General features: G+C 34.0%; 1 protein-coding gene across 1 annotated transcript in view; it reads right to left on the bottom strand.

Moving 5' to 3' along the window:
* Nucleotides 1-25,953, bottom strand: part of FMN1 (formin 1) — a 131,892-nt gene that overhangs the window by 16,944 nt on the left and 88,995 nt on the right. Inside the window, 1 exon segment of the mRNA XM_051621526.1 lies at nt 17,190-17,282. Within this exon segment, the coding sequence (XP_051477486.1) occupies nt 17,190-17,282 (93 nt within the window).

Below are 25,953 nucleotides of genomic sequence, written 5' to 3'. Positions count from 1 at the left end.
GTGTTTGTTTACCAATATATGGGAAAACAGGAAGGAAGAAAAGAAATGTATTATATGACAAACTATATTCCACATTTTTATCTATAAGCAGGTCTACCAAGGAACTATTTAAAAGTATTTATTTGAAATTTAGATGTTGAGACTTGCTAAGAAAACCAACAAACAACTCTATGCAACAATGCCTAAGTAATTAGCAGTTACGGATACTACACAATTTGTAAGACAAGAAACCAGAGCAATTTTTTAATCTTCCACACAATTTCTAAGTAATCTTTTACACAAAATTTGTTATATCCTGCTCTTTTCTCCCCCTCTCCACAACCTGAAATAACTAACATTATCAATGCAGTCAAGAAAGGTTTCCATGAAACATTGTATTTTCCTCAACAGTGTCCTCAAAGCCCCATAGTCAAGATATCAATCCTCGTCTTCAGTAATGGAATTACTGAAGGCAATTAATATTAATTACATAAACAAAATAACTTATTTATTTTTATTTCTCTGGCAATGCCACATTTGCTTGCATATCATTTTCTTTTTGCTGAGGTAGGATCATGTAATTCTTTCACCCGTAGACCACATGGTTGATTTCAGTTTCCTCAGTTTCCTTAAGTTAAGAATGTAAGAACAGCTTTATCAGAGTGGCACACGGATTCATCTAGCCTAATAACCTGCCTCTGTTGGTCACTAAAACAGGTGCTCAGCTCAAGTTAAGGACCAGGACAAAGACAATCCTTACCTTGCGTACTCCCTCTGCCTCTGAAGTTCTGTAGTTCATGCAAAATACTTCCTGCACTGGATGTCATTTCTATGTAATTCTCAACGGATTCTCTCCTAAGAACCTGCTCATTCTTTACTTAAGCTTTTATAAGCTTTCCAGCTTCCACAAACTGCTGTGGCCAGTGTTCTATAGCCTAACTACATGTAACATATGCTGTTTGTTTTGAAATGAACTCGTGATATCATTCTATTTCTTGTATTGGAGAAGAGCATGTCTGCAGTGAACGCTGGAATAAAGTCTCCACTGGCATTAGCTTTTTCATTAGGATGCATTTGAAACTAATTTCCTCACTGTCCCCATTTATTAAGCACTGATCCAGTTTTCAGATAAGTTTTGGTGCTTGCAAACTAATTTCCATTAGGAGGAAACTAAACAGGAAGCTCCAAGGCAAATACACTCCAATACTTACTAAAGACAAAAGGACCAAAATAATGCTTGACTTCAGACAAGTTTTGAAAAACACAAGGTGGAAACGGTCACCTCAGAATAAAACTTACTCAAAGCTTAAACATCTAGTGTAAACACAGCAGCCTCAGCCTCCGCTGCTTCAATCTGCTGATCCAATCCTACTGCACTGAATTATTCCAGAATGTAGCTGTAGATTAGACGTATACCTATTACATAGCAGTTCTTCAAAATTATTTCCCATAAGCTGTATTTGTTATGGAGACACCCTTCTGTCTGGCTTTAGCCCTTGACCAGCTTCAAAAATGACAGAGAACTGTCAAATGTTAAGTTTGCTGTCTGTTCTCACATCTAAATGCAAGTTCTTAATATGCTCTACTGTTTGGATTTGGTTAAGTCCATATCCTTAATAAAGTATCAGATCCTGTCCTATGACAAGCAGATAATCAATATATCTTCCTTGAATATAGATATGAAAGCCAGGATCAATCAGAGACTATGCAGGGTGGAAGATAAAGCTGAAAGGTGGCCTTCTAAGGTGGGTAAAAAGGCTAGAGAGGATCATCAAAAGCAATAGAGATGTTATTCGTTTTTGTAAAAAATACTGGACATGCTCCAGAAAAAACTCCTAGACACTATGGCAGCACAAAGAACAGCAGGACCAATAGTGGGATGAATTTACCCTCCTTTGGTTTTGGTTTCAATGGATCTGTTACCAAGGAAACTTTGAGAACAAACCTAATTGTTATGAAATCCTTTACTCAAGACTTACTGGACTACTAGTAATAACAGGGAAGAAAAAATTTTCACAGGAGTGCACTTGCTAACACATGGCAGTTCCTTCTACTGCAAAGAAGTATCATGAGCAATCTAATGAAAGTGTGCTTTCCTAAGGCCTGCTACTTTTAGAGTCCTGATGGGTTGACCCCAGCTAGCAGCGATGCTCGATAAGTCACTCGCTCACTTATCCCTCTTTCCCTGCAGTGGGATAGAGGAGAAAATAGAAAACATCAGAAAAAGTTATGGGTCCTGTGTTATCAACACGTTTTTTAGCCACAAATCCAAAACATATACTGGCTGCTATAACAAATATTAACTGTATCTCAGCCAGACCCAGTACAACAGCATATAGTCATATAGAAAAATCTTCGTAGATGAATCCTAAGGTTTAGATGAATGGAATAATTTGGAACCTTTTTATGCATAAAAATCTAGTCTATAGTTATTTTTTTACTATATGGTATCCAGCCACTTGTTTTATCATGGTAAACAATCTGTAGTATTTGATGCAGTACGAGTTTTTACTGTTTAGCTGATGATAGCAAAGCCCACTGCATGTGGCTAATGATTCATACAAAGTGTTCAAAAGTATCATCAACATCCTTTCAATCTTTTTATTATTAGGGTTATCTTACAGGCTAGAAAAAGGGAGGGCCCTGTACAAAAAGCCATTAATAGAATACGTTAAAAAATGTTATAAACTAACAATTTGCATACTAAACACATGAAAATATATTTCATTACCTGACACTGCCACAATCTGCTTCTTGAAATGTGAATTTTAAAGGAATGGAAATAAAATTAATAGAATCTTTTAAATGAATTAACAAATGTCAAGTGCAAATGAAGAAGAATTCATAAAAATACACAGATAAATGCAAGAGAATGTAAAACCAGAAAATGGATCATCTCTATTTTAATTTGTTTGGGGTTTTTTCTTAATTATAAAATTGGAATATACTGTATATTGAAAACATGGCTTGACTAACAACAGTAAGTATGGAAGTGAGGGTGGGAAGTAGGCCTTTGGAATTGTTAGAGATGGAAATTCAATTTCTAATTTAGAATCATATGCTACTGGGATGAAGTTTTGCATTTCATACTGTGGAACTATTTTATTTCTTGAAAACACAAAAACAAAGGATCCCATGCCTATCAAGATATCTTTCTTCTACGGTATCAGTTAAGCAGGAAGGCCTGGAAGCAATGGAATCAATGAGCCTCGGCCTAATGCAGATTCCTCTTTTAGAGTTAGTTCCCAGATGGATTCATTAATGTTTAATTAAGGGTTGAGTTTGTGATACAGCCTTTCTTTCCCTGGAAGGCTAATAGGGTCACTCTTGTCTATTTAGCCACATATTTTTATTGAGATTTTAGAAGCTTAACGTCTTAGGATCTCTTAACTCTGTCACATTTGGTCAAAATTGGCCAATACATTAAAAATTATTGGCAGGGGAACAATCAATGGGCAGTGTGATCACATAAGCCTTGTTTCCTTTACTTCTTCTCTAAATTAGAAAATGTCACATTTTTAACATGGGATTTGGCTATGCAATTTTTTTAGATGGTTTAAATACTGGTAGAGACATCTTAAATCCTTTCAAAACAATCTTCAGAACACTTGCTGCCATGAGGTCTTAATCATGCTTCCTTGAAACAGTTCTTACAAGTTTATTTTCCTTTGCAATTGTACAAAAATTGTTTTTCATTAAGAAACTCATATCTAATGATGAAAATGTACGAATGTTTCTATCATACAAAGAGTGTGCAGACTCAGAAAGCTGCCTAACAAACAAGTTTCTCCACAAGTAATCAGGAGTATTAGTTACCAGTCTGTATTTTACACACCAGGCAAGGAACAACATTTACCATAGAGAAACTGTCAAAGATTATAAAAGATCCAGTATTTTTGATGTTACCACATGATACCAAAGTGTAGACATTTGTACACACAAAAAGGCACACAACACCAGCAGAACATACTCAAGCAACACATTCTAGAAAGTGTTTATTATCATAGGTAATAAAAATCTTAGGAAATCATGTTTTCTTTTAAAAGTGGTAATGCTGTCTATAAACATGCCAGAAAAACTGCTGAAGTTCATTTTATCAGAATATTAGAACTAAGCATAAGGAAAAAAAAAATATTTGTTTTCATAAAGTCCACTATTTCTTACAATGGCCTGCTTCTTAGTATGATGCTTCTGTTGTAATCAATGAGAGCAGATTTTAAAATTAAAGCTATTATTTCAGTTTGCTTCTACACAAAAAGGTAATCGTTTAATTAAAATTAAGACTAACATTAGTCTTACTTTCCTGTCTTCGGGAGTTACTGATTACAAAGCAAAAATTAGCATTACATTTTTTCAATTGATTGCAATTAAATTATTTGAAACTGCATCTGTTAAAATGCAATCAAGCCACTAATTTATCATTCTTCCACACCTGTGGTTCAGGAGAATAAGTATTTTTAAAAGCCTATTAGTACTTAAATGCTATAAAAATATATTCTGATTCTAATTTCTTCTTAATAAATTCTTAGAATGGTGTGGTCTAATTCCAAGCTTAATCTTTACCATGACTAAATATATGCAAAGACTTTGTGTAAATGAAAAATTAGTTCTAATACTTTTAACAGAACCATGACATTAAATCCAATCTGTTCTGTGTTTGGGAAAACTAACTCTTCAGACTATCTCTAACTATAATCTCCTGGTGAAAGAAGAAAAAAGTATTTCTAGGGATGAGCAGACTTTTATACCAAGGACAATGCTTTTAAACAGATGAATGATTATTAGATCAATAAGAAGTGGGAGTTCTTCTCAAAAATATAAAATGGGTAAATAAATTTTTTAAAAAAGTTAATTTGATGGTGAACCAAGGGTTACTTGGTGGGTAGATAATTAATAATTATACAAATATAATTAAGCTAATTTCAGAGAAGCTTGTGAAATTCGTGGCCTGAAAACTTTCAGGAGACAAAAGCCATAGCATTGCCTCCTTCTGTGGAATGATAACAATGATTTATGAAGCTGAAGTAATTTCTGCTGATTGAGCTCAGTCAAGATTGGTTTCACATGACCAGCTAAAGTACAGCAATGCGTGATGTGTAGTGGCCCCACATGTTTGAACACACTAGGACATGCTCTTCTAGGTGATCCAAAGGATGGGGGTGAGAGGGGGGGTTAAAAGCTACTGCTTTGTTTTCCATACATTTTCCCCTCATTAGGATACACGCCTCCTGCAAAGTAAGCCACTTCTGGTGGTCGGCAGCAAAGTCTCATTGTAAATGCACAGCAGGATAGTGGCAAAGCTGAGATTAATTCTCCATAGATTTATATAGACCTTTCCCACTGTTGATTGCTTGTACTGTTTCAAAGGTGTGTATGTTGCCTTTTTTTATTGCTGGTTACTGACTTTATTCCAGCATATGGTAGTTGGCGCCATGACACAAAGTGAACATTTTATACTAGAACTAAAGTGGATATTTGACAGTTTCTGTCAGAAAGTTCAGAGCAAAGAATTTGTGAGACAAGATTTATTGCATATTTTATATGGGACACATCTGTTTCTTTGCTATGTTTTTGTTTAAATAAGAGAAGCAATGAAGGTTCTTTAAGAAACAAAGACTCTCAATAAAAAGCATGAACAGAAAAACTACATTATTGAGAACGAATTTAATAATTCTGACCTTCTAAAAATGTGCTGCTTGGAAGTATGACAGTCACCTTCCCCTTTTTGTTCAGCCATAGAGACAGAATGAGGGAAAAGAATTTCAAGCCCAAACTGATTTTCAGCCACACAGCTACCCATATTTAATGGTAAATCAAATAAAAATTAATATAAAATTAAATCTAAGTATTGATATCATATATTCACATCTAAAAGTAAGATCAAATATTAAGGTATCTTTTGCCTATTATTATTATTTTTTAGCATCCATAACTGCATTTTGGTGATGTGAACTGTGTCAAACGAACACTTCTTGTTTTGAAAATTTCTTATATACTACAGATCAGGTACACAAGGTATACAGCAAACTTCTTCACATGTTGTCTATTAACATCAATGAATCTGATATATTTTGGTCTCCAAAGTTCACTGTTATAGCCTTGATCATACCTGAATCAAAACTTAATTTGGAGAACACCTACCAGAATCATGTTTAAGGAAAAAAAAAACCCAACAGAAAAGTATGCTGCATACAAGATGGAATTTTTTTTTTCAATAAAACTAACAACTTCCTGTTTATAAATATTCATATTTAGTATGAAACCCTAAGACCCAGCTTGAGAAAGATGAAATTTAAATAGGTAGGATTAGATATAGTAAAAGTACAATAGAAAGAAATTATATTGCTCAAAAATCACGTATGTCTTAATGAAAAAGCATTTTTACTTCTACTGAAAGAATGCATCAATAGAAAAAACAAGTTATGACAATTTAAAATATTATGATAAAAATAAAGGCTCGATTATTTCCCCCCCAAAATACAGTGATTTCCTCTACAAAATAACAAATATTTGTAAAATTAATTCACACTATCAATGCACTTAATTCTTTTTTTTAACTCAACGTTCTTCTACAAATAAGATTTAGGCAAGAAATCTTATCTAGCTACTAGTTTGAAAGCCCTAATATTTGAAACAAAATGCAAAAAAAACAGGCAAACTTGGACCTACAATATTTCTCCTTCTTGCCAAAAATAAAATACAGGACACTAACTTCAAAAAGTCTGCAAGGATTTTTTTAGTTTATGTTTTTACAAGAAACACCAAACTGCATTCAAGTACCAGACATGCTTTTTTTCCTGAGCTTGTCTTCTTCATGATAAACACATAGAAGCATGTATTTTTTAAAAGGGTCTCTACATTTCTAAATAAAAAACTACTATTCTTCTTATGGGGAAAGGATGATGGGAAAAGTAAAGCATGTGTGACATGCTAGGCCATTTAATTCATTCCTAGAAAGCACTCAGATACTACCATAATGAGACAAATGAGAGCGCATACAAAAGAAAAAAAAAATTACCATGTTAGTTTAATTTGAGACTAAAAAAATAACAATAATAATTATCATGGTATCTACCTGATCTATTTTGGTTTTTTACAGCTTGCTTTTTTTCTGTTGAACTCTGTGCTGGGAATAACCAGATATTCTTTCCCCCACAGTGGATATAAACATTTTTACATTCTTCATGCTTATCCTCATGTAAAAGAAGAGAATATGAGTACTACGTAACAGGACCAGGGAATGTGAGGGCAGCAGCCAAAGCCATGACTGCAGATTTCCTGTGTCTCTGGGCCTTTATTATTACCTTACTGTTTATGAGGTACCTCTTATCTCTTGGAAATGCCTTTTCCTCAGTAATAATAAGACCATGCAAAAGGCAGACCAAAGAACAGAAATACAAGACAATGATAATTTAACTGAAATCTTAAAAAACAGACGCAATTCCAACTGACCTAGTAGTAGAAGGGTTAAATACAATTTTTGTCATAGTGGAAGTTTTATTTGACTACCATTTTGATTTGAATTTATCTATTAAAACCACAGAAACTATTTCTGAGAATGATAATGAACACAAACCATGCCAATATCATTTTAATCTAAATTCATTCTGTTGAAATAATCCCGTCATAATGAGCTTAACTCCTCTTAATTTTTTCTGCAGTAGAATCATAATGTCTTGAATAGTATTAAAATATTCAGAGTAAAAGTAATATTATACTTTGGGATTTGGTATATCTGCATCTATGATGGCAATATTCTTTACATCAAATATTTAATAGGACAACTTACTTTACAGCATGTTTGAAAATATTGCTTTAAATTTGAATAGAATTTTTTAATCTTGACACAATTTATTTCATTCACATAAAAACCAAACCGATTTCAAATTACATTACAATGAAAAATGTCTGGCATTTAAAAGGCAGGAAAGGCAAAGTTCCCCTACCATTAGGAGAGAATTCTTCACTGTGAGTGTGGTGACCCTGGAACAGGTTGCACAGGGAGGTTGTGGATGCCTCATTCCTGGAAGTGTGTTCAAGGCCAGGCTGGATGGGGCTTGGAGCAACCTGTCCTAGTGGGAGGTGGCTCTGTCTATGCAGGGTTGTTGGAACAAGCTGATCTTTAAGGGTCTTTCCAACCCAAACCATTCTATGATGCTATGATTATTTGAAACAGAAATGTAGAGTCAGCTCTCCTACTTAAGCCTGTGGGTTCTCTGTCCTAGAAACTGCCCAATAACATGTAAGCAAAGAATCCCTGATGTGGAAAACTTAAATAATAAACACAAACATGTTTTATGCAACTCCATTTCAGCTCTAAATCAATACTGGGTCTGGCCCTTTGTGTAAAATTCAAGGTAAAACCCACACATTATAAACCTTTACTTAACTCTACAGATAATCAAACGAAATACATTTTATAGATCAGTTTTTCCTTTTAGCATTATAAGGTTTTTTGCATTATGGCAGCGGTGAAGGGTATTTCCAAGCTTAATCCAAAGACTATGGTGTGAAATTACAGAGTACAGGGTACAAACATCAGGTGAGAGTGACCAAAGTGATGGTAGGTATTAAGGTTTTTAGAAAGCTAGTTTGCTTGGGCCTTCCATTATTTATTAAGCGCATTCATCTCTTCTATCCAATCCTTAACTTTGTTATTTTCTTGCAGTAATATCTTCCATATAAGCAAGCACTGGCTCATAGGAAATATAATCTGAAGTAATTAATCAGTGTGAATCCTGATTTCCTGCCAAGGAAAGCTTTGACAGGGATTTAGAGTATCAGCACAAATAGGGTAAGATGAGGGTAAACAGCAGATCAAATCCAGATAAACTGCATGCTAGTGGTGTTGGCTGCAGTACATAGAACAATGACAAAAGAAGGTAAGTAGATAAATAGGAAATAATGCAGGAAATTAATAAAAATATAGTACAGAAGAAGGAGGCAGCTGGACTAAAAAAATAACCTAATACGATCCCTTGAAAAAACTGTATATAATCTACTTTTCTGTTTAACTATAAGCCTGTGAAATAGGAACTGGAAGAAACTGAACAGAAAATAGTGGCTTCAATAAGAATTGAAAGTGTGCTAAGACTCCAAACAGCTGACAGTGGTTATACTAAAGGTACCATTGATTCTAGATAAGAGATTTTATAATTATCATATACATCATAATTTTTTGTATTAAATCAAAGGTATCAACACTAACATTCATTACATCACTCAGTTGCTATCAACAGGAAATCCTTCTCTATCATGAAATGCCAGTGACTTTTCAGCAGCCATGGAAATACAGTATAACACAAGGAAATTGAAAAGAAGATAGAAGGAACTATTGTCTCAAAGATATTTCTTCCTTGTCTTCTAAGAGAGGATGACATTGCAATTTTAATTACAAGTCCTTCCAAATTACATTCATATTACTCTGACGGAGCGCAACTCTCTAGTTTTTATAGTAAGCCATTATATAGTGGAACTGATTATAGCAATTTGATGTGTATCTGTCTCAAAAATAATCCATTGAAAGTTTCCTGTAAAGTCACAGATTTAATTAACATCAATTTTCAGGATGTTGATGCCGGTAATTATTTTGTTAGTATAGGAGGAGACATTCATTTCAGAGCAAATTCTTGTTTCTGAATCAGCTCACTGTCAATATTGCATTAGTTAGAGGCATATGGATGCAATCACATTCCAGGACACCTTATTTGGTGTCTTATGGACCCAGGCTATTGTCTAACTACAGAATCTCAGAGTACCACAGCAATAAGGTTCTGTGCTTTGCAGACTCCTCATGCCAATTTATGTAAATCACTCTTTCATCTGTTTAAATACGACGATCTTTGAGTCATGAAAACAGTTATGACTGTCACAAACAGTTTGAAAGATTAAAGTAATTCTGCTGCTGGCATATAAAGCAGTGTTCCACATCTAAACACAAGCTTTGCCCGATCTGTAATGTCATTGCTGGGAAGGATAAAAAGTTTTAAGCAAACATTATCACTGCAAGGAAGGATTTTTCATGTTTGACACTGGACATAAATATCCTCCCACACTGTTTAATGTGAGAACTGCATATGTGTGGCAGAGATAATAAAACATATCGGTGAAAACAAATGAAGGGAAAAAAGAGTTATGATAAGTAGAACAGAAAATAAAGCTTTGAAGTTAAGTCTTCATATTTGTACAGTTTCATTTGCAAGTATCATTACTTGACATGCAGAACAGATAGTCACAGAATCTGCAAGAGAGTCTGATATCCTGTAGAACTGATTATCTTTACAGAGACATGTTTTATGTTGACAGAAGCAGTTTTGTAATTGCAGGTAGCAAAAAATCAGGACAACTGTAAGATCCTGGTAAGTGCTCTCCTGCTGTTGTTTTCCCACCATCATTTAAAAGGCAGTGGTTACTGAAATTCAGTGCTCTTAAAAATTATTGATTTCTAGATTAAGGTAGAGGAGTACAACATTAGTGGAAAGGCAAATATGTTAGTTTCACAAGCTGTTTTAGTATAGTTTTCGTTCTTTCTGTCAATGTTCTTCCTGGGGAGAAAAGCTGTATTTTTACTGGAGAGAAGCAATAATTTTAAATATTTTTCAGGGGTTTCTGATATTTTGGAAAATCAGTGCAGGCACACTTTACCAAACTGCTATGAATAAGGACTTAAAACAATCTCTGTATCTGTTCAAAAAACAACAATATCATGCTGTCAGACTGGATGTCTTAAATACAATTTACCAATGTAAATTTATTTCTAATCTTTGACTGTATTAAAATTTATAAGGGTATGGCCTGTTGGCAGTGAGAGAAATAAAAAACCTGAGTGTATTGTGAAAATAGTACTGATAAGACTGTGTTCGAGTGTTCTTGACTTCTGCTTCACTACTACTATAAATGCCATTAGCATCCTGCTTTATACTTGATAGAATGCTTTGATTGAAAAGCAGTACAGTTGAGTGGAAAGACTTTTTTTGATGTAATATAAGAAATTATACTGTCATCCTCCTATATTAAAAATATGGATGGGGCTATAAACTAAGAGAGAAAGGTTGCTTTCCCTGGGCTAATAAAACAGGTGCTGCTAGACAAAGAGAATAAATCACCATGTATGAGGATCTATAGCACAAAACCAACTTTTAAGATGGAATATTTATATACCCAGGAATGAGTAGGAAATAATGAGTAAGAAACTGAAAGTCTGTCAGCTAAAATGTACTACAGTAGAGTTGAAGTTAGTGATGCAAATTTCTTATATGAAAGCTATTATAAGATGGTATTTGATGTATTGTTGAGGAAGAAAATGGAAAAAGTAAAGTTGGGTGAAAATAAATTTAAGATGGTAATAAGTAACATGGTAATAAAATTACTGGACTAAGGATTTTAAGAAATAAAACAAAAAATAATAAACATATCTTCCCGGATGCTATCTTGAAATCAAGATCTAAATTATTTATGGCTTCAATGATTTGGTTAAAAGAAGTCAAATATACTTCAACAAGGTTTCACTTAGAACTCTGTGATCTAAAAAACAGTGATTCCAAATAAAGAATCAGTATTTAATCTTCTTACTGCTTAATACATTTGTAAGAAAATGCAGAATTACAGTAACTAATGAGAATTTGTATTTAAACAGAAGAAATTATTTTTCTGGAAATAAACTATGAAGGTGGAACTGACAAAGGGGCATGAAGCCCTAGAGACATGCATGAGAAACGAAGTAACAATTATTTAACATAGATCAAACAGTTCACGTGAAATTGTTTCTCACATTTGAAAATGTCAGGAGCTAGCTCTCTGCCTTTTTAGGCAACCAGGTGTGTTACAGGATAAAAAAAGTTCCCTGTGTATCCTCCCTATTCTCACGTCAGAATGTGTAGCAGTTTTGATCAGTTTCAGACCAGTATATTTGGATGTTGTTTTTTTTTCTTAATTTCTTGGTATGATCTCCCCAAGAATAAATTAAAACATAAAGTAGTTAACATACAAGTGAAGGGAGACAGCCTTAACAGAAATTATTTCGTATTTTCTTTCACCCTGGACTATCTCAACAATCTTCCATGGTGCATTTCAACTGGCAAATGAGGAAATGTGGAGCAAAGCTACTGTTCTACACCAGAATACATTTAAAAGCACAATAGACTGGATACATGCCCAGGTAACTACTTAAGCCTTGCTAAAATTATTAAGAAATTACTCAGCAGTAAAAATCAGATTTACCTACATTTTCTATGTGATTGCTGATGTTGTCTGAAAAATACACTACCTTCCTACATGATGCAGTGGCTTCGTCTATGACTATTTTTCTGTTACACAGTCCCATGACTGCTCAGTGTTGATCTACGTAGTGTAAGACATACAGCAGTTGCAGCAACACAATGAACTTAGCCAGCGTTTCCTAAATGCTAGGCTGGAAATCTAAACACAGGAGAATTTATTTTACAGTGGGAGTAATCTCAACAGACTTACTCTATTTGAAAAAGCTCTCCCTCTCCATCTTGGTTGTTACCTTGGACACTTTAGTGCACCCCATGCCATTCCCAAATAGCTTTGCTTTCCACTACTAATGATTTTCAAAAACTGTTTTGTTTTGACATCAAACTTTTTGCTTCCCGGACTCTGCTGTAAATGGAATTAATTCCTCTAATAGCAAAGTCTTCATCATCAAGATGCTTTAAGAGAAATGAAGACAGGCAGCTATGATCTTCCTACGCTAACTGCTATGAAGCATAAAGACTTTGATTTGCACATTCCAATGTATGAGAGAGAAAATCGAGCCCAGACGAAAGTTTTTACATACTTTGTGACCTGGAACCAATGAAGGGGAATTTGGGACCAGATTTTGCAAGATCCTGCATGAATCTGTGTTATGCATTTCCACATTTATTAAAAAGGACAAGCAATATGAAATAGTCAAGTGGCAAAATAAGAATATATATATTTTTTTTAAGGCTAGTTGCCTACTCCTATATGTTATTTACTTTCTGGTTTGCATTATTCTTGAGACAATGCACAAGGAGAATAAAATATGTAATGAAAAACTAACACAAATGGCTACTGGCCAGCATCCCTTCTAGTGAGCTGCATAGCTGCAGTAACCAAACTTTTTCTTTTCTCCTTTTCAAAATAGAGTATTTCTCATATTAATCTAATTATTCTGATATTTTTTTTTTTTTTAATGAGATGGGTAGCTTCATTTAAAAAAAAAAAAGTTTTCTTCTGAGCAAGTCTGAGCAGATTTCATAAATTAAGGAGCATTCCAAACAGCCATTAATTTCATTATTTCAAAGTTCTTTTTACATATCATGGTAATTTGAATGAAAACAAATTTCTGAAAAAAAACCCCACCATACAGTGATTCCACTGGAAATAGAGTGTATATGTATAGTAATTCATAGATCTCAACACTATAGTAAAAATAATATAACTTGTTGCATATAATATAGTAAAATCTACTAAAGATTACTTCTACTTTGAGAATAATCTAACCCCTTTTCAAAAAGCATGGGCATAACAAATACGGCTAATGAAGTATTAACACAGTTTACATATGTCTTTCATGTGGGAATCACAAAGTACTTGGCAAAGATTATCTTTCACTACATAAAACAGAAAGAATCATTATTTAACATTCTGTGTACCAGAGAAGTGAAGCTCTCTCTGAAAAAGAGATTAACCAACTGTTCTAGCATTACATGTCAAGTAGCTAAACTGGGAATAGAACCTAAAGGTTCTGGCACCTAACCCCCTGTTGAAGGCACTAGGCTACATTACATCCAGTTAAACAAACCAGCACTGACATCAGCAGAAGTACAGTTTATCCCCTCTAGCATTTTAGAATGTCAGTCTCCATAACACTCTCAGTGTTTTTTGTTACAACACAGCACGTATTAGATTTAATTGGTATTAATTGGAATTAGGAAATGTAAACAGTTCAGTTTAAGCAAATCAATATGTTGTGGTTTGTTGGGGTTGGGTTTTTTTGGTTTTTGGTTTTTTTCCTACAATATTTCCAACTTAGCATTGACTAGAAATAATGGGAAATGGTGCGTGTGAGAAAAACCTGAGTATCTGTGAGTTCCAGCCCTTTAAGCCAGAAGTTTCAGAAAAGCATCTGAGCTTTGGATACTTGCTGTGAGCTGGCAGAAAGATAACAGACCATTTTTCCTTACACTTGCTTAAACCAGCCACAACTGTTTTTTAAACAAACAAAAGTGAAAGCAGATGCTTAACGGATGCTCACTATTATCAGTTAACTCTTAATTTCAGCGAGGCAGTTGAGTTTCCAGGCACTTATCTGAACTGAACCTCTGAGCTTGACATATGTCCAATTCCTATTCTAGAACCATAAATTAAGACAGACTTATCTGTTATTTTTATGTATCCTCAATGTAGAAGTTTATAGGTTTTACATTCTAATGCCGCATAAAGTACCACCCATTAATTATAAAGATTCAAATCAATCAGGTGACTGAAGGAGAAATACAGTAAATAATTGTAGGATCTGACAACCTGCTAACAACTCATCTCAGAAAAATGTAGACAAATGCCAAAAAGATGAGAAGTTAAAATTAGAAAAAAAGAAATGTGTATAATTACATACCATAAAACATAGTATTATAAAGCTAAGGAGAACAAGATAATATAACAGTGGACAAGTAATCCACGTGGTTTTGCTCTTTTTAGAATACAAAAAACCTGAAACACTAAAGTGTCCAATAAATTGAATAATTTATATAAAGAACTCTTTATCCTAGGACATCATGAAGGAATGTATCCTCTTTTATTTTTTTTTAACTATATACATTATTCAAATGCATACAGATGAAATTTTCTATCACACTGACAAAGATAAATGCACCTCAATTTCCACACTGATAGGCATAAACAGGGCAAACGTTTGCAGGAATATATTCTTCTGTTTGAAATGTTAAGGCCCAATTAAATTGCAATTTTCTCTAAAGCAGACCTATCTTCTTCCAAGATCAACTGTGTTTTTTTATTGTATTCCATGAATTAGAAAGTTGCACAGCTCAGCTTTTCAGAAGAAACTAGGCATTGTGTTGCCTTTATTTTTTAGGACTGTGGTGATACACATTTGCTATTGCTTCTGCTGATTTTAGCTGGAGTGAGCTTTCTTCACAGCAGGTTGTATGGTACTGTGTATTGGATTTGTGACCAAACCAGTGTTGATAACACACCCCATGTTTTAGCTGTTGCTGAACAGCATATTTACAGCATCAAGGCCTTCTCTATTTCTAACTCTGACCCCCAGAAAGTAGGCTGGGGGTACACAGGAAGTTGGGAAGGGCCAAAAATGGGACAGTGGCTGAACTAACCAAAGAGATATCCCAGATCATATGACACTGCGCTCAGCAATAAATCTGGGGAAAGAGGAGGAAGTGAGGGGAAGTTCAGAGTAAAGATGCTTGCCTTCCCAAGCAGTGGTTGCACATGATGAAGCCTTGCATTGCCGGAAATGGCTGAATGTCTGCCTAACTGATGGGAAGCAGTGAATCAATTCCTTATTTTGCTTTGCCTGTGCATGCAGCCTTTGCCTCCCCTATTAAATTGTCTTTACCTCTACCAAGGAGTTTCCTCTCTTTTACCCTTCCGACCCTCTTTCCCACCCCAGCGATGTGGAGTGAGCTTGCATCTTTGTGGTGCTTAGCTGCCTGCCAGACTCAGTACAACAGTCCTCAGGAGATCCAGGGCCCAACCAGAATTACAGAATCTGTGGTATGATCGTGGAAGACACCAGTTGGTTAGGGTCTTGACAAGACCAGGGCAAAATTGCTTTATGGTGCAGAACTATGCCTGAGTCTATAATTTTGACAGCTCTGCTCTTATGCCTTCTTGGCCAGTAGTGAGGAAAGACCAGAGACTGTTCATTTCTGAGCTGCTGTAACAGGGTTATTCGTACAGCACAATGAATCTATGCATCTATATAAGATACAATTACACTGATCTGCTACAATACTTTAGCTAGCAAGATCAAGAAGCATGCTGGAGATCAGAAAGGTTCTGTAGAAATATATAGTACTATCTCAATCTTGCTACTATTGTTAAACTGTAAGTGAAATTTTTTTAATTAAATAGGTTGAAAAGACAATACAACTGTCTTGAGTGACTTAAAGATTTCCATTATAATTTTATTCCTTTACAAGTTCTGTGGCAAATAATTTGCAGCTTTAATACTGTCCAAATACACTTGCAGCTAAAATAAAAAATATATCAAATAAATATATTAATTAAGCTCCATGGCCTGGGAGAAGGGTGATGAAGAATATTAGTTCATTGAACAGTACAGTTTAACAGGGATTACTACTTTTAAAACATTGAAGAATTTGTTAAGATAGCCTCATGAAAGAAAGCTATTAAAAATACATTAGGACAACCTTTATAAAAAGGATGAAGCTAATTTAGAAATCATTACAACAATTTGAATGATCACTAATAGTAGGTAAAGATTCTGCCTGAATTACTAGGTTCAGATAGTTCACTTCTCACACAGTAAATTGTTCACAATTTTGCTGAGAAATAAGAGCACTTGCTCTTTTTAGCCAAATAGCCTGTATTCCTACAACCTGGCAGGGGTGGGAAAATAATCTTTTACCTTATCTATTTTGCACTGCTCCAGAGACAAAAGTACTGGCAGAATCAGGTGACTGGGAACACAGTCTGGGAAACAGGAGGGCACAAGACTGTTCTTTTCAACAACAGCAACTGGGAAATCACCTTCTTATGCCTGTTTCTGTCTCACACAAGGCAAAAACTTTAAATCTGAATTAGTCAGTTCAGAAGCCCACACTACTGGTAAAAGATGTTATTAATTCATGTATATATGTGCACTTTCTCTTGAAAGGTATTTTTCATATAGTCTTCAAGAAACCTGAAGCCTTATACTCCCTCTGATAAATTTGGTCTATGATTAACATATTTTTCATTTTGCCTTCAAATAATGATAAAGAACAAAGTAGAAAATAATAGGAAATGGGTGAGATCAAGGAAACAATTGTCTTTGACAAGTAGGTCCAAGATCTGTGTAACCATAATACTTAATATATATTAGGCACATTAGGAACGTAACCCATTGCAGACAGTAAGAATTTTCAGAGGCAACAGGTATTTCATGCAGCTTAGGTTAAGTATAACTTTGTAAACCGTTACACTGTTTGCCTATATTATTTTTTCTTTCCAAATGCAGTTACCTTTCTGAAAGAATTCCTCTAATTTCTCCTTGAAGGGCTGGAGATGTTGTTCGGAAGACTCTCTGCAAACTAACTTCATCTGCTTTTCAGAGGCTACAAAAAGAAGTTGAGAGACATTTGTAGCAGGATTTGTCTATAAGAAGTAGATGTCAACACTGAAAAAACCTACATTTGAATTAGTCACCTAGACTTAGTTTAGAGGAAATGAAAATATATATGCAACAACTAATTCAGCAATTAGATGAAAATAAAAAATACCAATACTACTCTACATACCAAATAGAAAACTCTATACATGTTAAGAGTGGAATCTGTCTTTAGTAATGACTTTGACCTAAAACCCGAGCTGTGTGCTGAGACTTGCCACTAATACAGCCTGCCCCACAGACAAATTCTAGATGTTATTTAAAGCTCTCAATTTTGCTTCTGTGATGAGTGGAGGTTGCCCTGTATCTGGATTGTTTTAATCAATCAATACCAGGCATCCAATACTCACTCATTTTACCTAACACAGATGCAGGAATTCAGTTTTACTTAAGCATTCAAACTTCAGGCCATGATATGAAATAGTAAAAGTCTAGTAGAAGTCTGTAAGAAAGTTAGTTAACATCTAATTTACTACTATTTATTATTTAATCTAGCTGTTATTTTAAGACCTGATGCTATGCCAATTCCTAAAAAAATCCAGGTTATTCACCAATGAATTTTAACATTCCTAACATTTCTAATAAACTTTGTAGATTACAGTAACCCACATTAAACATGAGAGCGTTAGAAATCAAAACGCAATTGCCTTCCATTTAGCAACTGAATTTATGAATTACCATATGATTTTTTTTCCATTTTTTTAATTCATTCCCAAAAAGCTAAATTTAGATGGAAATGCATTTTTGAGTTAAACCCAAGAGTTATAGTTTGGCTGAATGAAACATATCCACACCATAAAAGCTACCATCATTATATAATGATACTAATTGCAGCAAAAATGAATACAAAACTGTGGAAATAGAAGTTGCAAATTTGTAATTAAAATGCTATGTAAATGTAAGTCAAGGGAAGGTAGAAAACAGATGCATACATTTTATTGTACTACTACTAGTGTGCCTATAATACTCTTGGACCACCAAGACTTACTAAAAATGACAGCTTTTCAATTAATTGATATCAGAAATACATTTAGACAGTTGTTACAGAAAAATGCTGAAAAGCTTCCTGTTCCCATGTACATATTTTCATTTAGCCCACTCCACTCACGTAGACTGTGTCAACTATGACATTCGCTGGAGAGCTCCAGAGCTTACATAAAATGGCCTGGTCTACCGTCTAAGTTTATCTTTAATTTCTAGTCTTGCAACCTGTAGCATTTTGCAACAAAAGTTAATGGATATTTATTTGGATGCTGGATAGTGGGCAAAAAGAAGTGTTGATTTAAAAACAACTGGTTGGGAAAGAAAGTATTTTATTAGCTGTTCAGTTAAGTGTCTTTAAAAAATTGAGCAAAACAAATGAGAAATTAGGGAAGTTTACGCAACTTTAAAAGATTATTTTCTTTGATACATGCCTCTTACCATTAAAAATGTGAACTTTGCCATATGGTTATCATACATGAAATTAAATTTATGTATATTTAACATTTATGTTTGTAGAATTAGGAGATCTCTACATCTAATGAAGTAAATTGTACAACTTTACTTTGGAAGAAGATGGACTCAGTAGAACAGTATAAGGGAAAAAACTCTAGAAAAATAACTGAGACAGTATTGTTAAGTTTCTGACTGGAAGCTTGGACAAAGCAGCAGCTACAGGATTGTGTTTTTTTCTTCATGTTTAAAAAATCTACAGAAAATTATATAAGGCAATATTTAGAAATTATTTTAGATAAACGACAAAAGTGTAAAAGCATTAGGACACATGTTCAGGCACTTGGTACACAGTGACTAGACAATGAATGTGATAATTACAATCATGTAAGGCTGCAGTGATTGAAAGTCAATAATTATTTTATAATAATCTTATACAGATACATGTTTATAAATCTATACAGAAGTATATTTCTATGAATATATATGATTAAAAAAAATCTTGTGTAGTACTCTGTAGACAGTAGTGTCTAAACATACTCTAGAAAGGTGTTTTCCCAAACACATGGTGTTGCTAAATGCATTGTCTGGAGTCCTGAAAGCTTCCTAGATGCTTCCTATAGCACAATATTTAGAAAGGTTGTTCAGGTATGTCCCATATAAATATTTAAATGACCAATACTAGGATCAATTGTTTCCAAATTAAAAGGAAAGCACATCTGAAGCCCTTCAATAATTAATTTTTTTTTAAAAAAATAACATTAACCATAATCAGATTGCAAAAATCTGAAATCTGGAAAATATGGACAAGAAGAAGTACCAGTATAGAAAAAAAGCTGATTTGGGTAGTGAATTATTAAGAAGAATCCTTAACATTCTTAACAAGAAGATCAACATTTGGCATGAGGGGAGGGGAAGAGTAAGAAGAAACGCACAGAAGAGAAGATCAAATGAGACAGATGACATAGAATAAGTGAATCAGGAGTGCTGATTAAAACTCTAAATGTTTGAGATGAGATATAAAGAGATCAGATACTAGTTAGCATTGCTTGTCATCTTGAAACAAACTGAAAGAGACAAAAGGAGTCAAGTAAATGCTGGCAGACTCTAAGTATTTACATTATTGGAAAGCCTTAAAAAGAAACCTTTGGACTAAAACTAAAATCTATCAATTTACTTCCTGAAGTTCTTTCAGATAACTGCCAAAACAGGCTGCAGGGCTCTGAAAAAGTTTTAGCTAAAGGGACCAATGACAAGGGTGATGAAGTGAGAACCTGGTAATCTGGTAATCACAAAAGCAATATATTTGCCCTATACTGCTTAATCCTCCCTGAATTGACTCTGAATTTAGGTTACACTTCACTCAGTAATCTGTACTTTAGACCAGAGTCTATAAATAAACAAAAAGATGTCTGGGCAACTGAAGGTTAACTAATTGTGTTTAACGTCAACTGCACAGAAATATTTGAAAAAAAGAATCCTGTTAATCATTCTTTGAAACAAATTCTGAAAACAAAATTCTGAAAAATTTATTTCTGAAAAAAAAATCTTTCTGAAATTCTGAGTATTCTGAGCGAATTCTGGGGAATCTGACAGCTAGCAAACCACACATACACTCCTCTCACCATCTCATTCCAAAATAATCACTTGAGAAAATAAACAACCTGTTGCAGCATTACTGAGTTCAAACATGCAAATTCCCCATTACTGTAATAAACTTTTGGTTCATTTTCCTGGTATGCATTGTATGTTAGTGAAGTTAAATGTAATATGCTACTTTGAAAATTGTTTATTTCTAAATGAGCTATTGCAAAAAAAAAGAAAATACAAGTGTGCAATAGTATTTGAAAGCTCTTACAAATTGTTGGATGTACATCATGCTTCACCCACTGCAAATCTTGGCCACAGAAATGGAAACCATTAGCAAAACATTAAAGCTGGAAACTGCTGATTATCAGTTTGCCACTGTCTTCAGATTTAATGCAGTACTTGGCTCAAAAAGTTCTTTAAAAATCCCCAATATAAGTGAAAATATTTACAAAATAGAATGTCTCTCACTTAATGCCTATTGGGCAATAGTCTTTTAAAACTCCACAGACACTTGTAAATCTGTCAAAGGAATCACTGCCCATAAACAAACTTTCATGTAAAGAGCATTTCAGTGTCAATCAGACAGGATTTGGAATTTTTTAAGCACTATTTTTAAGTAAACGCAAAACCAGAAATAGTTTAATGTTGATAACAGTAAATTACTAACTATTTACTCACCAGAACCCACCAGTAGCATTTACAGGAATCATCCTGACAGTGAAACCAAGTATCAACACCATGAATTCTTATAAACCTGTCATTGACATTATCCCCCATGAGTTATGCCACTGAGAAAGCCGCTAAAACCCCACTCGTCTGTTCAGAGCGAGCTTGCCATTTTCTTTTCTTGTTATAATGCAGGTTTATCTTTGACAAGAGGGTTACTAGACACTAATTCTTTTTTAGAACCCTTACCTTTTCTGTTTCAAAGGGGATTTGAAACCATACCACTAATGAATTCAATGTAATAACTCCAAATTTCTGTGTAAGAGAATCCATATTTTTTTTACAGTGCAGAAGCCTGTTACACTACTTGGGCTTATATACCAAAATACGAACCTAACAAGCTTCAGATAAAATGCATAAATTCAAAGTACTCAGCAAGTGTTCAATAACTTCTGAATTATTTAGTTTGTTTGGTTTTGATTTATTATATTTTCTTAATTGCAAACAACTTTCCAAGTCAAATGAAAGTTACAGGAGATGCATCTTTACCCTTTGGACACAATTGCAGGATTTGATAATGTTCTCTGGTTATTACATGCAACTTAGATACATATTTACTGCAGGTATGCACATAAGAATGTTAGCTTTATTACAAGCCATTGTAACTGTGCCATCTACAGCTCTTGTGCTTATTTATAGCTTTGCAAGTAAATGTTTTCTTTCAGATACTTTTAAATAAATGTGGAGAAGGGAAGAGATTTATCTTCATTCCTTTGCTGTACACTATATGAATTTTGACAACTTCTAACTGCAAGTGATTATGCTACTACTGACCCAGAAAACTTTCATAGACAGTATTTTATTTGCATTTGTGGACACACATTGATAATCAGTACACATCTCAATGATGGCAAGATACAAAGGCTCAAGCACTAACACTAGCCAGAGCTGGGTTGCCTTTGAATCAAATAGAGGGAAACGCCTCAAAGTGGCATGTGAGGTTTTCTGAGACAAAAGTCTCTGAAAAATATAGAAGAGGATAAAAGTGTGGTGGTACTCATTTTCAAGCTTAATTTTTATTGTCTTAAATAAAGGTCAACGATTTAATGTAAAAAAGTGCTAGCACACATAAAACTAAACACACCATTCTAATCTAATTCTGATCAATCATTTGCATAGTTACTGTTTTGTGCAGTTATTTTCAGCTAATTTAGAAGAAGAAATGTGCTTCTATGCATAATTATTTTCTTCACCCATTGATAATTCAGTTTTCTTGAGAAGCCATTTCAGATGATAGAAAAAAGTAAAACTTCAAATGGTCTGATCTTTGTTTTAAATGCATTTTCCTTTTGACACAGAAAAAAGTACCTGTTTAGGTGCTCAAGCTCTTACGTTCAGCTGAGACAGAGAAACATTTCAGTGATAAGCTATGGAAAGTGAGACAACTGAATTAGTGGCATACAAAACACTCTGTAAAGTTCACCTGTTCTAATGGAGTTTTAATGGAAGCCAAGAGTTGGACAACTTGAGAATTCTCAGAAGTCTGATCAGATATTCTGGCTTTGTCTTTCAGATTTAAGATTTGTGAGGGTTTTTTGTTTGGTTCTTAGAAGTTCAACAACATTTTGAACTTTCACGGTATCTGTCAGCCCTATATTAGTTTCAACCAACCTGAAAGAAAAATTGATTTTTCTCCTCATTTTGTCAAAGGGTATCAACATTTTAAATAAAACATTTTAAAACCTTTCTGTTAAGATTGTTTCCTAAGAATACATTTAACAAAATGAACAAAGATTGCTAGTAAGACTAAATATTTTTCACACCATGGCAACGTATCTGAGACTCTGGTTAATGTATCTCTCTGAAAAGGTAGTTTACATTCAGCATGTCCTTCAGCAGACAAGCTCACTGCAAGGGACTGAACGGCACATAGAAGTGAATATAATGACTAAACCCTCATAATTTTCCAGTCAAGTATTTGTAAGATTCCTTAAGTGATCCCAGCACACATTATTAGTAAAAAGTTTTGCTTTAGTGTCAAGCTCCAAACATACAGACCCCCGCACATCATTAAGATCTGACAGGAGTGCAGGAATGTGTGCTAGCAGAACCCACTGAGAAACTGAAACATTTCCCTTCCCTCTGAACAGTGCAAAAAAAGAATATTTTGGAATTTAAGAGTTTTGTCTGGCTAATATAGAGGAAGACAAAAGTTTTAAGAAGCAATAATAATATTTTTAATCAGATGAGTTTTGATTTTTCACAATGCTTGGAAAAAAAAAAGACGACTTTTTAAACACACAAAGACGTTATCGGTCAAAGTATTGAACAAGGGATCAGACAGAACAGAATTGCTAGACAATGGCAATGGCTAAAGCAGTATGTGTATAAGCTGAAATTGTAGAGGCCATGGAAGTGATCTCCTTTTTCCCTCTGTACTGCTGGATCTCTGATTTTCTGTGCAAGACAGATAATAAAGTTCCACCTAATTAATTTTTCTAACACGTTTATGGCTTTGGTTCAGCTACAGCATCCTGCTTCAATTTAAAATAATGTAAATTCATAAACTAACTGTAATGTTAGTAGAAAGACTTCTCAAAGTGCTAATTAGCTTCACTACTACTAATTTGCATTCCACTGTCTGAATTGAAGTACTTGCAATATTTAAACATTGCCAATAAATACATAAGTGATAGCCTGCATTCTAGCAAAAACCCGCCTTTTCTTTTACTGCATGCTCCCTCAAAGAGAAAAAGCTGATGAGATCCATAAATAGGAAGGCACTGTTCCCCCCAGTGCTAGTATTAGAGACTCTCCAAACTACATCATTCATTATCTATCATACACATTGATAGGGACAATATTCTTTCAGCTCCCAGATGTAATCTACCTGCCCCCACATGTATGCTGCATACTAATGCTTAACACACATGCACATATCTACATTTATTTGTGTATATAAAACGGCACACAGAAAATCTAATGTCCTGTAACTAATGCTTAACACACATGCACATATCTACATTTATTTGTGTATATAAAAGGGCACGCAGAAAATCATAACTGTGGAATTTCCAAGACTCGTTTTAGAATCTTAACATTTGCAGAATGATTTTTAACAAGAAAATTTTGAGGATTCTTTAGCAAAAGAAAAAAAAATATAAATGAAAAAAAATTAGGAGCATGCCATTGTTTAACCAACAGAAAGCATTCTCCCTCGCCTTTGAGCACACATGCAGACATCTGCTTCCAGGGACTAAACTCTTCTAAAACATCATGCTTTGCTCCTCTATTATATTTCTGAATCTTATTAAAACCATTCCATACTACTCTGTATTATCACAAACTAGAAAATCTAATGGAATTTTAAGAAATGATCCACTTAGGAAAATTTCCACTTAATGTATTCACATATGAACACTAGCAATGGAACACTGTCAAAATGTTAGTTTTATTGTAAAATAGAGTCCAGCGCACATATACAAAATGTGTTTTTTAATGCCTGTGTTGTATCGTTGCCAAATCAAAACAAACTGAAATATCCTGCTGAGGCTAGAGCATATTCAAAATGAGGTCAGAATACTCTGAGAAGGAAACTCTTGAAAACAAAACAACTATTCCTGTACAAAGCTGTCCTTTGCTCTTTTCCTTACACCACTCTGCACTCACCAGGTACAAACCAATGTGTCCCATTTATGCTAATGTCTAAAGAAATAACACGTGCTCCTCATGTTCCACCACTCCATTTAAATTCATATTTGTCTGCACTTCCAAAATGTTAAGGTGAGTTTTAAAATTCAAAGGTAAAATTAAAATGAAGAAAATTAAAATTACTTGTTCCTGGAAAGTATCATACAACTTCTCTGCTCCTGCTACGAAAGCTTCCCTAGAACATGCATAAAAGATGCCTAAGTCCTACTTTTAAATTGACTTAAAGGATTTAATTTAAACTAGACTAAGGCTTCAATTGGTTGAAAATATTTCAGAAAATGCCTTTGATACTTTTTTGCATATTGTTCTCCTGTAATGAATAAACAATCACCTTTTGCCAAAAAATATCTATTCAGCCAACTCATTATTTAGAAAGTTAACATTCAAATTGATACAATCTTTAGAATTTTCATTATGTGCTCCAGTAACCTTATTGTCTATAAAGCAAATGAACATCATAATTGTTGCCCTATTGATAATTATTGTATCATTATTATACTAAAACTCTCTTCCTTAAAACAGACTTTATCTAAGGCCATATTTGTATAAACTAAATATATAATTCCATCTGAATAAATAATAACACATTCAATTAATTTCTCTGTCTGTGCTTACACAGAAATCCAAAAAAAGATGAAAATGTCCAAATTCGTTACCTGAAAACATGAATAAATCTCTAGAACAAAAAGGCTGTATAGTTCATTAATGGAAATTTTGTTGTAAAAACCTTTAACTCAGTTTGAAGAGTCTAATGGGAACACACATTTAAGAATTTTAAATTAACTTACTGTGAATAATACTGATTAAACTTTTACGCTTTTTTATATTTTCCTGTTGGTAAATATATTTCTTTATAATCCTTGATAAAAACAGATATTCAGGATTTTAAATCAGGACAATCAGAGTTCAAATCTTAAATAAGCATGAACTGATTATTTTTTACTTTCTGCAGCTTCCTCTTTATCTCTGTTTATAATGACAGTGTCTGCAAGAATCAAGAATCAGTGACCCTTTCAATTTCCACCCATTTCTCATTTCTAAATTCTGTCCCATTCTTGCCTTAATTTTGTAACACGTATCCACTTAACAATATAACGTGATACAGAGCTCCCTGAAGTGGTAACAAATGAGACCAAAGTAGGCGTAACAGTTTCGTCCAGTCTAGTCAGCCACCCAAAAAACAGGGTTAATTAGCTAGGATTCTGGTATCAGTATAG

This window comes from Apus apus, chromosome 5, assembly GCF_020740795.1.
Source record: "Apus apus isolate bApuApu2 chromosome 5, bApuApu2.pri.cur, whole genome shotgun sequence".
Taxonomy (NCBI): domain Eukaryota; kingdom Metazoa; phylum Chordata; class Aves; order Apodiformes; family Apodidae; genus Apus; species Apus apus.
This window is presented reverse-complemented; position numbering and strand designations above follow the sequence as displayed.